Here is a 16629-nt window from a genome sequence, read left to right as displayed (position 1 = left end):
AATCCCCTCGGGGTCGGTAGAAGCCACAGAAGAACTAAAGAGACGGGATAAGGCATCAGGCTTGGTGTTCTTATTTCCCGGACGATAGGAAATCACGAACTCGAAACGAGCGAAAAACAACGCCCAACGAGCCTGACGTGCATTAAGTCGTTTGGCAGAACGGATGTACTCAAGGTTCTTATGGTCAGTCCAAACGACAAAAGGAACGGTCGCCCCCTCCAACCACTGTCGCCATTCGCCTATGGCTAAGCGGATGGCGAGCAGTTCGCGGTTACCCACATCATAGTTGCGTTCCGATGGCGACAGGCGATGAGAAAAGTAAGCGCAAGGATGGACCTTATCGTCAGACTGGAAGCGCTGAGACAGAATGGCTCCCACGCCCACCTCTGAAGCGTCAACCTCGACAATGAATTGTTTAGTGACGTCAGGAGTAACAAGGATAGGGGCGGATGTAAAACGCTTCTTGAGGAGATCAAAAGCTCCCTGGGCGGAACCGGACCACTTAAAGCAAGTCTTGACAGAAGTCAGAGCTGTGAGAGGGGCAGCCACTTGACCGAAATTACGAATGAAACGCCGATAGAAATTAGCGAAACCGAGAAAGCGCTGCAACTCGACACGTGACTTAGGAACGGGCCAATCGCTGACAGCCTGGACCTTAGCGGGATCCATCTGAATGCCTTCAGCGGAAATAACAGAACCGAGAAATGTGACAGAGGAGACATGAAAGGCGCACTTCTCAGCCTTCACGTAGAGACAATTCTCTAAAAGGCGCTGGAGTACACGTCGAACGTGCTGAACATGAATCTCGAGTGACGGTGAAAAAAATCAGGATATCGTCAAGGTAAACGAAAACAAAAATGTTCAGCATGTCTCTCAGTACATCATTAACTAATGCCTGAAAGACAGCTGGAGCATTAGCGAGACCGAACGGCAGAACCCGGTATTCAAAATGCCCTAACGGAGTGTTAAACGCCGTTTTCCACTCGTCCCCCTCTCTGATGCGTACGAGATGGTAAGCGTTACGAAGGTCCAACTTAGTAAAGAACCTGGCTCCCTGCAAAATCTCGAAGGCTGACGACATAAGGGGAAGCGGATAACGATTCTTAACCGTTATGTCATTCAGCCCTCGATAATCCACGCAGGGGCGCAGAGTACCGTCCTTCTTCTTAACAAAGAAAAATCCCGCTCCGGCGGGAGAGGAAGAAGGCACCACGGTACCGGCGTTGAGAGAAACAGACAGATAATCCTCGAGAGCCTTACGTTCGGGAGCCGACAGAGAGTATAGTCTACCCCGAGGAGGAGTGGTCCCCGGAAGGAGATCAATACAACAATCATACGACCGGTGAGGAGGAAGGGAGCTGGCTCTGGACCGACTGAAGACCGTGCGCAGATCATGATATTCCTCCGGCACTCCTGTCAAATCACCAGGTTCCTCCTGAGTAGAGGGGACAGAAGACACAGGAGGGATAGCAGACATTAAACACTTCACATGACAAGAAACGTTCCAGGATAGGATAGAATTACTAGACCAATCAATAGAAGGATTATGACATACTAGCCAGGGATGACCCAAAACAACAGGTGTAAAAGGTGAACGAAAAATCAAAAAGGAAATGGTCTCACTGTGGTTACCAGATACTGTGAGGGTTAAAGGTAGTGTCTCACATCTGATACTGGGGAGAAGACTACCATCTAAGGCGAACATGGGCGTGGGCTTCCCTAACTGTCTGAGAGGAATGTCATGTTTCCGAGCCCATGCTTCGTCCATAAAACAACCCTCAGCCCCAGAGTCTATCAAGGCACTGCAGGAAGCAGCTGAACCGGTCCAGCGTAGATGGACCGACAAGGTAGTACAGGATCTTGATGGAGAGACAGGAGTAGTAGCGCTCACCAGTAGCCCTCCGCTTACTGATGAGCTCTGGCTTTTACTGGACATGACATGACAAAATGTCCCGCAGAACCGCAATAGAGGCAAAGGCGGTTGGTGATTCTCCGTTCCCTCTCCTTAGTCGAGATGCGAATACCTCCCAGCTGCATGGGCTCAGTCTCTGAGCCGGTGGGAGGAGATGGTTGAGATGCGGAGAGGGGAAACACCGTTAACGCGAGCTCTCTTCCACGAGCTCGGTGACGAAGATCTACCCGTCGTTCTATGCGGATGGCGAGTGCAATCAAAGAGTCCACGCTGGAAGGAACCTCCCGGGAGAGAATCTCATCCTTAACCTCAGCGTGAAGTCCCTCCAGAAAACGAGCGAGCAACGCCGGCTCGTTCCAGTCACTGGAGGCAGCAAGAGTGCGAAACTCTATAGAGTAATCCGTTATGGATCGATCACCTTGACATAGGGAAGCCAGGGCCCTGGAAGCCTCCTTCCCAAAAACTGAACGATCAAAAACCCGTATCATCTCCTCTTTAAAGTTCTGATAATCGTTAGAACACTCAGCCCTTGCCTCCCAGATAGCTGTGCCCCACTCCCGAGCCCGACCAGTAAGGAGTGATATGACGTAAGCGATCCGAGCTCTCTCTCTTGAGTACGTGTTGGGCTGGAGAGAGAACACAATATCACACTGGGTGAGAAAGGAGCGACACTCAGTGGGCTGCCCAGAGTAACATGGTGGGTTATTAACCCTAGGTTCCGGAGACTCGGAAGACCAGGAAGTAGCTGGTGGCACGAGATGAAGACTCTGAAACTGTCCAGAGAGATCGGAGACCTGAGCGGCCAGGGTCTCAACGGCATGACGAGCAGCAAACAATTCCTGCTCGTGTCTGCCGAGCATTGCTCCCTGGAACTCGACGGCAGTGTTGAGAGAATCCATAGTCGCTGGGTCCATCTTGGTCGGATTCTTCTGTTATGCTGGTGAATGAGGACCCAAAAGCGACGTAATAGTAACAGAGTCTTTATTCCAGTATAAAACAAATAATGATTCTCCTGGATAATATCAATGGTCAATCCAAAACAGGAACTGAAATCCTCTCGTCAATAGAGAGGAACGACTGGAGACGCGACCACAGACCGCAGGTCGCTTCAGGAAGGCACTGGCCGTAGCTGACATAGACACCTGCTCACACGCAGCATCTGAAGAAGGCAAAGAACACGACAGGGCGGAACAAGGACACAGGAACAGCAAACATCAAACAAGAATCCGACAAGGACAGAAGCGGAAAACAGAGGGAGAAATAGGGACTCTAATCAGAGGGCAAAATAGGGGACAGGTGTGAAAGAGTAAATGAGGTCGTTAGGAGAATGAGAAACAGCTGGGAGCAAGAACGGAACGATAGAGAGAGAGCGGGAGAGGGAGAGAGGGAGGAGGAGAGAGAGAGAGAGAAAGAGGGAAAGAACCTAATAAGACCAGCAGAGGGAAGCACAGGGACAAGACATGAAGATCAAAGACAAAACATGACACACACACACAATATGATACATATTAAACATAAGAATGAGTGTGAGTTGTCACAACCTGGCTCGTGGCGAGTGACAATGAGCTCTTATAGAACAAGGGCACAAATAATAATATAATAATCAATAATTGTGCTCTTTATTTATTTATTTACATATAAAACTTTATTTGTTCATCGAAAATAGTGAATAACTCACCACAGGTTAATGAGAAGGGTGTGCTTGAAAGGATGCACATAACTCTGCAATGTTGGGTTGTATTGGTGAGAGTCTCAGTCTTAAATCATTTTCCTCACATAGTCTGTGCCTGCATTTAGTTTTCATGCTAGTGAGGGCCGAGAATCCACTCTCACATCGGTACGTGGTTGCAAAGGGCATCAGTGTCTTAACAGCGCGATTTGCCAAGGCAGGATACTCTGAGCGCAGCCCAATCCAGAAATCTGGCAGTGGCATCTGATTAAATTCAATTTTCACAGAACCGCTTGTTGCAATTTGGATGAGGCTCTAATGTTCAGATATCGGTAAGTGGACTGGAGGCAGGGCATGAAAGGGATAACGAATCCAGTTGTTTGTGTCATCCGTTTCGGGAAAGTACTTGCGTAATTGCGCACCCAACTCACTCAGGCGCTTCGCTATATCACATTTGACATTGTCCGTAAGCTTGAGTTCATTTGCACACAAATAAACCATACAATGATGGAAAGACCTGAGTGTTGTCCTTGTTAATGCAGACAGAAATAGCTTTAATTTTGTCCCACACATTGAATATAGTTGCAGAGAGTCCCTGTAATCCTTGATTCAGATCATTCATGCGAGAAAAAACATCACCCAGATAGGCCAGTCGTGTGAGAAACTCGTCATCATGCAGGCAGTCAGACAAGTGAAAATTACGGTCAGAAAAGAAAATGTTAAGCTCGTCTCTCAATTTTAAAAAACATGACAATACTTTGCCCCTTGATAACCAGCGCACTTCTGTATGTTGTAAAAGTGTTACATGGTTGCTGCCCATATCATTACATAGTGCAGAAAATACACGAGAGTTCAGGAGCCTTGCTTTAACAAAGTTAACCATTTTCACTGTAGTGTCCAAAAGGTCTTTCAAGCTGTCAGGCATTCCTTTGGCAGCAAGAGCCTCTCGGTGGATGCTGCAGTGTACCCAAGTGGCGTTGGGAGCAACAGCTTGCTCGGCATTACCACTCCATTATGTCTCCCTGTTATGGCTTTTGCACCATCAGTACAGATACCAACACAGGTTGACCACCACAGTCCATTTGATGTCACAAAGCTGTCCAGTACTTAAAAAATATCCTCTCCTGTTGTCCTGGTTTCCAGAAAAGGATGTCTTCCTTAATTGACCCCCCCCCCATAAACGTAACGGACATATACCAGGAACTGTGCCAGGCCCTCCACGTACGTTGACTCATCCAGCTGCAACGCATAGAATTCACTGGCTTGTATGCGAAGCAGTAATTGTTTCAAAACATCTCCTGCCATGTCACTGATGCGTTGTGAAACAGTGTTGTTTGATGAAGGCATTGTCTGTGTAGTTTTTTTTGCCTTTTCCCCCAGCATTGTCCCAGCCATATCCACGGCAGCAGGAAGAATTATGTCCTCCACAATAGTATGGGGCTTGCCTGTCCTAGCCACTCGGTAGCTCACCATATAAGACACTTATAGCCCCTTCTTATTAATGGCATCTGTTGCTTTTATACATGTCTTACTACTCGAAAGTCGTCTTAAATCCCACTCAAAAAACTCCAGCGGCTTATTTTTCAAATTGTCATGTTTTGTTTCTAAATGTCTGCGCAAGAGTGAAGGTTTCATCGAGTTGTGAAATAGCACTTTTGCACATATAATGCCAAGAATGTGCTAAGCTGTCATCAAGGAAAAGGGGGGCTATTTGAAGAAGCTCAAATATACAATATATTTTCATTTGTTTAACACTTTTTTGTTTACTTTATGATTCCATATGTGTTATTTCATAGGTTTGATGTCTTCACTATTATTCTACAATGTAGAAAATAGTTTAAAAAAATATTAAAACAGTTGAATGAGTAGGTGTCCTAAAACTTTGACCGGTAGTGTAAATGAACCCCAAATCAATGTTGTTCTCATCATATTTGCACCTCTTCGATAGTCCAACGTCCGTGTCTGTTGTTCGGTGCTTTCCCGGGTAAGGGGGAAGTAGCTCTTCGGTTGCATCAGATTCACAACTGTCAGTTAGCTGGGCTAACAACAAGTGTAGAATTACTGAGGCTAGCATTGGATGTGCTCGTGGAAGCAGAACAACTTGTATCATCGACAGGTGCAGGTGTAGTACGGCTGGTAGTAGCAGTATGTGTCTCTACGGACGCGGGCCTTACTTTTTTTTAACCATTTATCAATTTTCGAGCAAACGAAATGAGCAGCAGCCACATTTGGCTACATACGGACCTTTAGTGGAATTCCCACGAGAGAGTAACGGTTAATGTGATTGGATGTTAATTATTTGACTAGGCTACCTGTATTTGACATTGTGTTGTTATTTCGCTGAACAATAGATAGTTTGATTTTATTTTTGGCAGTAAAACGAGGCTACTCAGACGAGAAAAAAACCTCACCCAAAAGTATAGCCCCATTTTTAATATAAAAAAAAAAGAGAATCACATTTTTATTTGGTTTACCCCAGTTTGGGAATACCTGGTATAGGGGATGTTGTTCCCACGGTGACAATTAAAACCTACCCAAACCAGAAACTTTGGATAGATGGATGAATTCACACAAAACTGAAAGCGCGAACTTCCCTCTGAAAGGCAATCAAACAGGCAAAAAGTCAGTACAGAGACAAAGTGGAGTCGCAATTCAACGGCTCAGACACGAGACGCACGTGGCAGGGTCTACAGACAATCACGGATTATAAAGGGAAACCAGCCGCAGTCGCAGACATCGACATCTTGCTCCCAGACAAGATAAACACCTTCTTCGCCCGCTTTGAGGATAACACAGTGCCACCGACGCGGCCCACTCCCAAGGACTGTGGGCTCTCGTTTTCCGTGGCCGACGTGAGTAAGACATTTAAGAGTGTTAACCCTCGCAAGGCTGCCGGCCCAGACGGCATCCCTAACCTCGTCCTCAGAGCATGCGCAGACCAGCTGGCTGGAGTGTTTACGGACATATTCAATCTCTCACTATCCCGGTCTGCTGTCCCCACTTGCTTCAAGATGTCCACCATTGTTCCTGTAATCAAGAAAGCAAAGGTAACTGAACTAAATAACTATCGCCCCATGGCACTCACTTCTGTCATCATGAAGTGCTTTGAGAGACTAGTTAAGGATCATATCACCTCCACCTTACCTGACAACCTAGACCCACTTAATTTGCTTACCGCCCCAATAGATTGCATCGTCTGTCAATCGCCATCTCACTGCACACTGCCCTATCCTGTCTGGACAAGAGGAATACCTACATCAAAATGCTGTTCATTGAATATAGCTCAGCATTCAACACCAAAGTACCCTCCAAGATCATCATTACGCTTGGGGCCCTGGGTCTAAACCCTGCCCTGTGCAACTGGGTACTGGACTTCCTGACAGGCCACCCCTAGGTGGTGAAGGTAGGAAACAACCTCCACTTCAGAGATCCTCCACCTAGGGACCCCACAAGGGTGCATGCTCAGTCCTCTCCTGTACTCCCTGTTCACCCACGACTGCGTGGCCACGCACGCCTTCAACTCAATCATCAAGTTTGCAGACAACACAACAGTAGTAGGCTTGATTACCAACAATGACAAGACAGCCTACAGGGAGGAGGTGAGGGCCCTGGCAGAGTGGTGCCAGGAAAATAACCTCTCCCTCAACGTCAAGAAAATGAAGGATTTGATCGTGGACTTCAGGAAACAGCAGAGGGAGCATGCCCCAATCCACATCGACGGGACCACAGTGGAGAAGGTGGACAGCTTCAAGTTGCTCGGCGTACACATCACTGACAATCTGAAATGGTCCACCCACACAGGCAGTGTTGTGAAGAAGGCGCAATGGGGGGCTTGGCCCCTAAGACCCTCAGAAACTTTGACAGATGCACAATCAAGAGCATCCTGTCGGGCTGTATCACCGCCTGGTACGGCAACTGCACCGCCCGCAACCGCAAGGCTCTCCTGAGGGTAGTGAGGTCTGCACAACTACCTGCCCTCCAGGACACCTACACCACCCGATGTCACAGGAAGGCCAAAAAGATCATCAAGGACAACAACCACCCGAGCCACTAACTGTTCACCCCGCTATCATCCAGAAGGCGAGGTCAGTACAGGTGCATCAAAGCTCGGACCGAGTTACTGTAAAACAGCTTCTATCTCAAGGCCTCGGACAGTTAAATAGCAATCACTAGCCGGCTGCCACCCCGTTGCTCAGCCCTGCACCTTAGAGGCTGCTGCACTATAAACATAGAATCACTTGTCACTTTAATGTTTACAGTTGAAGTCGGAAGTTTACATACACCTTAGCTAAATACATTTAAACTCAGCTTTTCACAATTCCTGACATTTTATCTGAGTCAAAAGTCCCTGTCTTAGGTCAGTTAGGATCACCACCTTATTTTAAGAATGTGAAATGTCAGAATAATAGCAGAGAGAATGATTTATTTCAGCTTTTATTTCTTTCATCACATTCCAGTGGGTCAGAAGTTCACATACACTCATTTAGTATTTGGTAGCATTGCCTTTAAATTGTTTAACTTGGGTCAAACGTTTTGGGTAGCCTTCCACAAGCTTCCCACAATAAGTTGGGTGAATTTTGGCCCATTCCTCCTGACAGAGCTGGTGTAACGAAGTCAGGTTTGTAGGGCTCCTTGCTCGCACATGCTTTTTCAGTTCTGCCCACAAATTTTCTATAGGATTGAGGTCAGGGCTTTGTGATGGCCACTCCAATAGCTTGACTTTGTTGTCCTTAAGCCATTTTGCCACAACTTTGGAAGTATGCTTGGGGTCATTGTCCATTTGGAAGACCCATTTGCGACCAAGCTTTTACTTCCTGACTGATGTCTTGAGATGTTGCTTCAATATATCCACATCATTTTCCTCCCTCATGATGCCATCTATTCTTCGGCTTGCAAGCCTCCCCCTTTTTCCTCCAAACATAACGATGGTCATTATGGCCAAACAGTTCTATTTTTGTTTCATCAGACCAGAGGACATTTCTCCAAAAAGTACAATCTTTGTCCCCATGTGCAGTTGCAAACCGTAGTCGGGATTTTTTATGGTGGTTTTGGAGCAGTGGCTTCTTCCTTGCTGAGCGGCCTTTCAGGTTATGTCGATATAGGACTCGTTTTACTGTGGATATATACTTTTGTACCTGTTTCCTCCTGCATCTTCACAAGGTCCTTTGCTGTTGTTCTGGGATTGATTTGCACCAAAGTACGTTCATCTCTAGGAGACAGAACGCATCTCCTTCCTGAGCGGTATGACTGCTGCATGGTCCCATGGTGTTTATACTTGCGTGCTATTGTTTGTACAGATGAACGTGGTCCCTTCATGCATTTGGAAATCTTGGCTGATTTCTTTGTATTTTCCCATGATGTCAAGCAAAGAGGCACTGAGTGTGAAGGTAGGCCTTGGAATACATCCACAGGTACACCTCCAATTGACTCAAATTATGTAAATTAGCCTATCAGAAGCTTCTAAAGCCATGACATCATTTTCTGGAATTTTCCAAGCTGATTAAAGGCACAGTCAACTTGGTGTATGTAAACTTCTGACCCACTGGAATTGTGATACAGTGAATTATAAGTGAAATAATCTGTCTGTAAACAATTGTTGGAAAAATTACCTGTGTCATCACAAAGTAGATGTCCTAACCGACTTGCCAAAACTATAGTTTGTTAACAAGACATTTGTGGAGTGGTTGAAAAACAAGTTTTAATGACTCCAACCTAAGTGTATGTAAACTTCCGACTTCAACTCTATATACTACATTACTCATCTCATATACATACACTGTATTCTATTCTACAGTATTTTAGCCAATGCCACTCCAACAATGCTCGTCATAATATTTATATATTTCTTAATTCCATTCTTTTACTTTTTAGATTTGTGTATTGTTGTGAATTGTTAGATATTACTGCACAGTTGGAGCTCGGAACACAAGCATTTCAATACACTCGCAATAACATCTGCTAAATATGTGTATGTGACCAATAAAATGTGATTTGAAGTACAGAGAGATCCTTGATGAAAACCTGCTCCAGAGCGCTCAGGACCTCAGACTGGGGCGAAGGATCACCACCCAACAAGACTACAATCCTAAGCACACAGCCAAGATAACGCAGGAGTGGCTTTGAAACAAGTCTCTGAATGTTCTTGAGTGGCCCAGCCAGAGCCCGGACTTGAACCCGATCTAACATCTTTGGAGAGACCTGAAAATAGCTGTGCAGTGACGCTCCCCATCCAACCTGACAGACCTTGAGTGGATCTTCAGAGAAGAATGGGAGAAACTCCCCAAATACAGGTGACAAGCTTGTAGAGTCATACCCAAGAAGACTCGCGGCTGTAATCGCTGCCAAAGGTGCTTCAACAAAGTACTGAGTAAAGGGTCTGAATACTTATGTAAATGGGATATGCAAAAAAAAATCTGAAAGCCTCTTTCTGCTTTGTCATTATGGAGTATTGTGATGTCATTATGGGGTATTGTGATGTCATTATGGGGTATTGTGATGTCATTATGGGGTATTGTGTGTAGATTGAGGGGGGGGGGGGACGATTTAATCCATTTTAGAATAAGGCTGTAACGTAACAAAATGTGGGAAAAGTCAAGCGGTCTGAATACTTCCTGAAAGCACTGAAGTGTTATGTGTGTTTACCTTGTCTTTCTTTTTTGTTGCAGATTGTCATCTGTATTGTTCTCTGTCTGAGAGTATGGGTTCCTGATACAAACACCTCCTTTTGTATTTGTAGAATTACATCTTTATGTTCTGTTCTATCTGATATCATATCTAGTGGCCCTTTGTTGTTACTTTAGATTACGGCAGGTGTCTGTAATTATCTCTGGCTCGCTAAGGCTGCCCAAGTCTGATCATTAATTTGTCCTTTGACCAATCAGATCAGCACTGAAAATGATCTGATGTGATTGGTCAAAAGACCAATTAGTGTGGGGGGGAATCAGAATTGGTCTGCCTGTATAAACGCAGCCTTAGTGGCCTCATCTGTCTCACTGTTTGGGGAGATTTGCTCCGATGAAGGTTGAACGACCGAAATATAAAATGTAAGACATTTGCATCGGTTTCTTTTTTTTCTGTTTCTAAAGTCAGTAAATTCTATACATTCAAATAACTTTCTGGTTTTCGTGACACAGACACGTTTTTATCCATGTACAGTAAAAGTTAATAAAAACATTTTCATTGAGTAGAACTATAGTTAACTATCAGTAGATCTACATACAAACCTATTCTACATAGTTGTATCTCCGGTGTGATCCGCAGAAGTCTCCGTAGCCGATCATTCTCTTCCTGGTACTCTGCTACTGCTTTCGCAAATTCCCCAGAAATCTCCACAGCAGCAAACGCTGTTAAACGCTCATTTAAAAACTCTCGAAACGACTGTAGTTTAGACATTTTCAGTGGACTGAGAGTTGGGTGTTCAGCAAGTATGGGTTCTTGACGTGGGTCCTCCTGATCACATTCACTTTTCACACAGGAAGGAGTAAATATGAACTCTATGACATCAGGCTCCACCCCTTGAAGCTGCTCTTCCTCCTGACTGGTCCTGACTTCCTCCTGTTCCTCTTTAATCTGTGTGGTCTCTGGGTCCTTCTGCCCCAGACTGGGGCTCCACTCCTGCTGCTCAGGGGGAACCTCCTCTTCAGAGACAGAGAGCTGCAGGGGTTCTGGAGGGACTGAGAGGAGGAGCAGAGGTTACCACAGTCCCCAAATCCAGAACAAATTCAAGAAAGCGTACAGTATTATAAAGAGCCATTGTTGCATGTAACTCCATTCCATCTCAAATTGCTCAAATGAACAGCAAACCTGGTTTAAAAAACACAGAAAGCAACACCTCACAACGTCTCTCCCCTATGTGACCTAGATATTTTGTGAGTATGTATTGATATGTAGGCTACATGTGCCATTAAAAATGTTTTCTGTAGTTCTGTCCTTGAGCTGTTCTTGTCTATTAATGTTCTGGATGATGTCATGTTTCATGTGGACCCCAGGAAGAGTAGCTGCTGCTTTTGCAACAGCTAATGGGGATCCTAATAAAACACCAAATACTTTATTACATTCAGTCACCCCACCATGGTTAGTGTTGGTATGTAACTGTTAAATTCAGTCACCCCACCATGGTTAGTGTTGGTATGTAACTGTTAAATTCAGTCACCCCACCATGGTTAGTGTTGGTATGTAACTGTTAAATTCAGTCACCCCACCATGGTTAGTGTTGGTATGTAACTGTTAAATTCAGTCACCCCACCATGGTTAGTGTTGGTATGTAACTGTTAAATTCAGTCACCCCACCATGGTTAGTGTTGGTATGTAACTGTTAAATTCAGTCACCCCACCATGGTTAGTGTTGGTATGTAACTGTTAAATTCAGTCACCCCACCATGGTTAGTGTTGGTATGTAACTGTTAAATTCAGTCACCCCACCATGGTTAGTGTTGGTATGTAACTATTATGTCATTCTGTATTATGTTTCATGTTCTGTGTGGACCCCAGGAAGAGTAGCTGATGCTTTTGCAACAGCTAATGGGAATCGTAATAAAATACCAAATAACCACAGTATAAGTCATAATAACCATAAAACGGTCAAACAGGGAAATGGTTCTAATCGTTTTTACACCATTTCCCATAGGGGATTTTACAATAAAATAAGGGCTGTGTTTTGTGTAGGCTTACCCTTTACAATGACTTAAAATAAGGAGGCTAACCCTGGCGTGACGTTTTGATAACCGTGTAAATCTCTCTAGGACAAGGTGACTTTTATCAATATATTCGCCTATATTTACGGGTATAATTTGTGTAACGTTCCAACAGGAATCTATTCCAACAACTTCGTAAACAACTTCGTTGCCAACACAACGCATACAAAGTTGTATAGCGGAAGAATAAGATTCCGGGCTATTTAAATAGTGGGCTATTTAATTAAGTGTTTCACTCACCACGTTTATTATGAAAAATGTATTGTCCTCACTCTGGTAGCCTATGGACAAACATTAAGAATAAACTACGTGGTGAGCTGATGTCTATTCGGCATACGGTTAGCTAGGTGAATTGATCATGATACTTTGCATGCGTTGTTTGTTGGCATCTTTGTTATTTACAACGTTTTTGGAACAGATTCCTGTTGGAACGTTCCACAAATTATACCCACCCTATATTTAAACCCCCCACATTAGCTCCTAATGTGGCTATCATAAAGAACTACAAACACCATGATGATCTGGACGGGACTGCTGAATCGAGGCAAAGGTAAGAATCTCTGGATTAACTATCTAATGTTATCTAAAATGTAGTAATGAATAAATTGGCTTAATTTCTTTAAATGGAAAATTCTGTTAGCCAAGCTGTCAGCTATAGATGACGTGCAGGCGCTTGCGGGGATTTGTTGTTTTGCCTGTCTACTTTGAAGCTAATTAGCATTTTCGAATCTGAGAGTAAATAAAGCCGAATATTGGTAGAGGCTCCTCAGAGGAAGGGGAGGACCATCCTCTATTGTGAATTTCATAAAAATACGAACCTATTCTACATTGTTGTATCTCTGGTGTCCTCCGCAGAAGTCTCCGTAGCCGATCATTCTCCTCCTGGTACTCTACTACCGTTTTCTCAACTGCCTCAAAAATATCAACAGCAGCCGCCGTTAAACGCTCATTTAAAAACACACACAACATCTGTAGTTTAGACATTTCAATAAAATTAGAGTTGGGTAGCCTATTTAGTTTAGTCAGTATGTCTTTCTTTACTCCACACAAGGAACAATAAAAACTCGTTACCAATCCTACTTCCGTGTTCTAGTCTAGGAATCTTAGGACATTCTTTGTTCTAGTTGGTGACGAACCCAGAAACACAACAGGGCCGCCAGCTGGATGGGAGTTTACTGTGCAAGGCAGCCTACAGACCAGTAGCAAAGGAAAACGACTACATCAAATCGAATCAAATTTGATTGGTCACATATACATCGTTAGCAGATGTTAATGCGAATGTAGCTAAATGCTTGCGCTTCTAGTTCCGACTGCAGTAATATCTAACAAGTTACCTTATACACACAATGTAAGGGGATGAAATAAGAATATGTACATATAAATATATGGATGAGTGATGGCCATGCAGGATAGGCAAGATGGTATAAAATACAGTATATACATATGAGATGAGTAATGTAGGATATGTAAACATTCTGAAAGTGGCATTATTTAAAGTGACTAGTGATACCTTTATTAAATCCATTTATTAAAGTGGCCAGAGATTTGAGTCAGTATGTTGGCAGCAGCCTCTCTATGTTAGTGATGGCTGTTTAACAGTCGGATGGCCTTGAGATAGAAGCTGTTTTTCAGTCTCTCGGTCCCAGCTTTGATGCACCTGTACTGACCTCGCCTTCTGGATGATAGCGGGGTGAACAGGCAGTGGCTCGGGTGATTGTTGTCCTTGATGATCTTTATGGCCTTCCTGTGACATCGGGTGCTGTAGGTGTCCTGGAGGGCAGGTAGTTTGCCCCCGGTGATGCGTTGTGCAGACCGCACTACCCTCTGGAGAGCCTTGCGGTTGAGGGCGGTGCAGTTGCCGTAACAGGTGGTGGTACAGGAGAGAGCTGAGAACGCACCCTTGTGGGGCCCCAGTGTTGAGGATCAGCGGAGTGGAGGTGATGTTTCCTACCTTCACCACCTGGGGGGCGGCCCATCAGGAAGTCCAGGACCCAGTTGCACAGGGCGGGTTTCAGACCCAGGGCCCCAAGCTTAATGATGAGATTGGAGGTTATTGTGTTGTTGAATGCTGAGCTATAGTCAATGAACAGCATTCTTACATAGGTATTCCTCTTGTCCAGATGGGACAGGGCAGTGTGCAGATCTATTGGGGCGGTAAGCAAATTAAAGTGGGCCATAGGGTGTCAGGTATGATCCTTGACTAGTCTCTCAAAGCACTTCATGATGACAGAGGTGAGTGCTACTGGGCGGTAGTCATTAAGTTCAGTTACCTTTGCCTTCTTGAGTAGCCACTTTAATGTTAGACAGCAAAAAGCTAGTATACATCTACGAAGAACTTAGATTGTTACACCAGGGCTGCCAACTTTTGAAAAATGCTTGGAGTGATATTTGCTATGTGAATTTAATTTCTCCCTTGCCGTTGACAACCCATCATTCAGGGCAGGTGGGGTTTTGAGCCCCACCTGTTTAGCAAAAAAAAAATGGTTGCCTGTTTTGCATGTTCTTTTGGCATTAATAATACGTGTCATATATTAGTTTGCAAACAATGTAAAAAAAAATAATAATAATTGAGTTACTAAAGCCGCATACAACTGTGGTCTCTTTTTGGCTTTCTTGAGTAAAGCAGCTCCAAAATGCAGGTGTTTCAGCCTAGTGCTTTCTGTGGTGGTGGGGCAGCCAGCGGAAAATACAGAGCTTAGGGGTTGGTAATGTCTCTAGTTGCGCCGTGATTGGCCCAGTGTTCTGTCACTCATGGGGACACTATGTCACCGCAAAATCTATGGGGAGAGTTTGAAAATTCAAGCCCATTGGGTGCTGCAATACAGTTACATTAGAAGTGCCCATCCAAGAAGGCTCAAGGTCATTGGCCACAGATAAAATTACGTCAAATCACGTTATATCTACAGTAGCTTTGATTAGACTGATCATGTTAACATCATACTTTCAAAATCTGAGCTAGCAGTCATCATCATGAATCACGTCGACAATCTACTGGCAAATCCTTTTCAAACCTTGTCATATGAAGAGAAATTATAGATCAAATGTATCGGTGCTCATCGGCCATTGGACATAAACATTACACAACCAGTTGGAAATTGCAAATTCAACAATGAGTGGTTTGGAAGGAATCAGTGGCTAACTGCAAGTGTTGCAAAGCAATCACTAGCCTGCTATTCAGTGAATTGGGTGTGTGGTTCAAGTCTGGGTTTAAGGGCCTCTTTCTGGAGCTCCGACTTGAAGATCACTGACGTCATGATTCAACCTTGTTTTTTTTCCAGAGTTCCCAGTTGTCTTGAAATCACCATAAATCCAGAGAATGACAGACTTTGATGACAAAGTTAGATGAGAAAATTTGCCCACAAGGACTGCCGCAACCCCTTCCTGTTCAAGTGAGCACATCACAAGGTGAGTCCAAAAATGTCTTGTATGCTGCTGCATTAATGATGTAATATGCCAGGGAGATATGTATACTGTAGCTAAGAAAGTAATACTAAGTATATGTTGTGTAGTAAGCTGTTAGTAGCCCATGTGCCTCACCCTAATAATTTGGTCCCTTTTCCCTCTCATAACTTAGCCTACTGTTCTGACTTGGTAGTGCACATGTAGCCTATACCCGTTTTAGAGAAATGTAATCATTGAATATTGTAAGAGCTTTCATTGTCTGCTTATATGCCCCCTTTATTTATCTTACGGTTCTGACTTGGTATACAGGGAGAATACTGTAAGAACGGCCCATGTTCTTTATTCTGTCGATGTACATTTCAAAAGTGCTGAACAAATAGTTATTGACTACGTCCTAGCTCGCTTATTAATGTCTTAATCAAAATTACAGATGGCCTCTTAACCGCTCGTCGTTCCCTTATGCCCTAGTTTGTACATCTCAATTGTCAGTAGAAACCACATTTGTTTAAGCAAGTCAGCCATATCAGCATTGTTTTTATTAAAAGGCAGTAAATGAGGCTGAATTAACTATCGCTGCCAGACAAGGCTCCACTGATAGCCAGGTGTAGCGGTGGTAAGGGGTCACTCCAGTGTTCTGAAAAGAAAGCTCTGCTGTTGGGACAGCTTTATGTAGGCCCTAACAATTTGTGGGCACTGTTTGTCACCGCTACAGTGCAATTCATATTTTGTTTAGTGGGGAGTTTGCCCCACCAATCGCACTGCCCCTGGCACAATCCCTAGACAATAGACTGGGGGTCCTTCCCCAGGAAGTTTTTTCTGTCCATAGAATGCACAAACATTTTATAATGTTGGTGAGCTATTTCTTTAAAATAGGTCTGGAAGAAAATCCTGCTAGCTCTCCAGGAGGGTTGGCCACCCCTGATCTATGTTTCCCAAGTGATTGAAAAGGCTCT

General features: G+C 44.3%; 1 protein-coding gene across 3 annotated transcripts in view; it reads right to left on the bottom strand.

Annotated features, from left to right (window-relative positions):
* The window catches only part of LOC120043328 (zinc finger protein 2-like), a 401596-nt gene that overhangs the window by 189876 nt on the left and 195091 nt on the right, over positions 1-16629 (bottom strand). For 2 of the 3 annotated variants that reach the window (XM_038987949.1, XM_038987952.1), the window contains exons 1-2: positions 13093-13343; positions 10805-11254 (exon numbers count right to left, since the gene is read on the bottom strand). The exons of the other annotated variant lie outside the window; for it this stretch is intronic. In XM_038987949.1, the coding sequence (XP_038843877.1) occupies positions 10805-11254; positions 13093-13258 (616 nt within the window). In that variant the 5' untranslated portion in view covers positions 13259-13343. Of the gene's footprint in view, positions 1-10804; positions 11255-13092; positions 13344-16629 lie in introns of those variants that run through there. 3 annotated transcript variants of the gene reach the window in all.

This window comes from Salvelinus namaycush, unplaced genomic scaffold (assembly GCF_016432855.1).
Source record: "Salvelinus namaycush isolate Seneca unplaced genomic scaffold, SaNama_1.0 Scaffold9, whole genome shotgun sequence".
Lineage (NCBI taxonomy): Eukaryota > Metazoa > Chordata > Actinopteri > Salmoniformes > Salmonidae > Salvelinus > Salvelinus namaycush.
The sequence above is the reverse complement of the archived record's forward strand: the minus strand, read 5'-3'. Positions and strand labels throughout refer to the sequence as shown.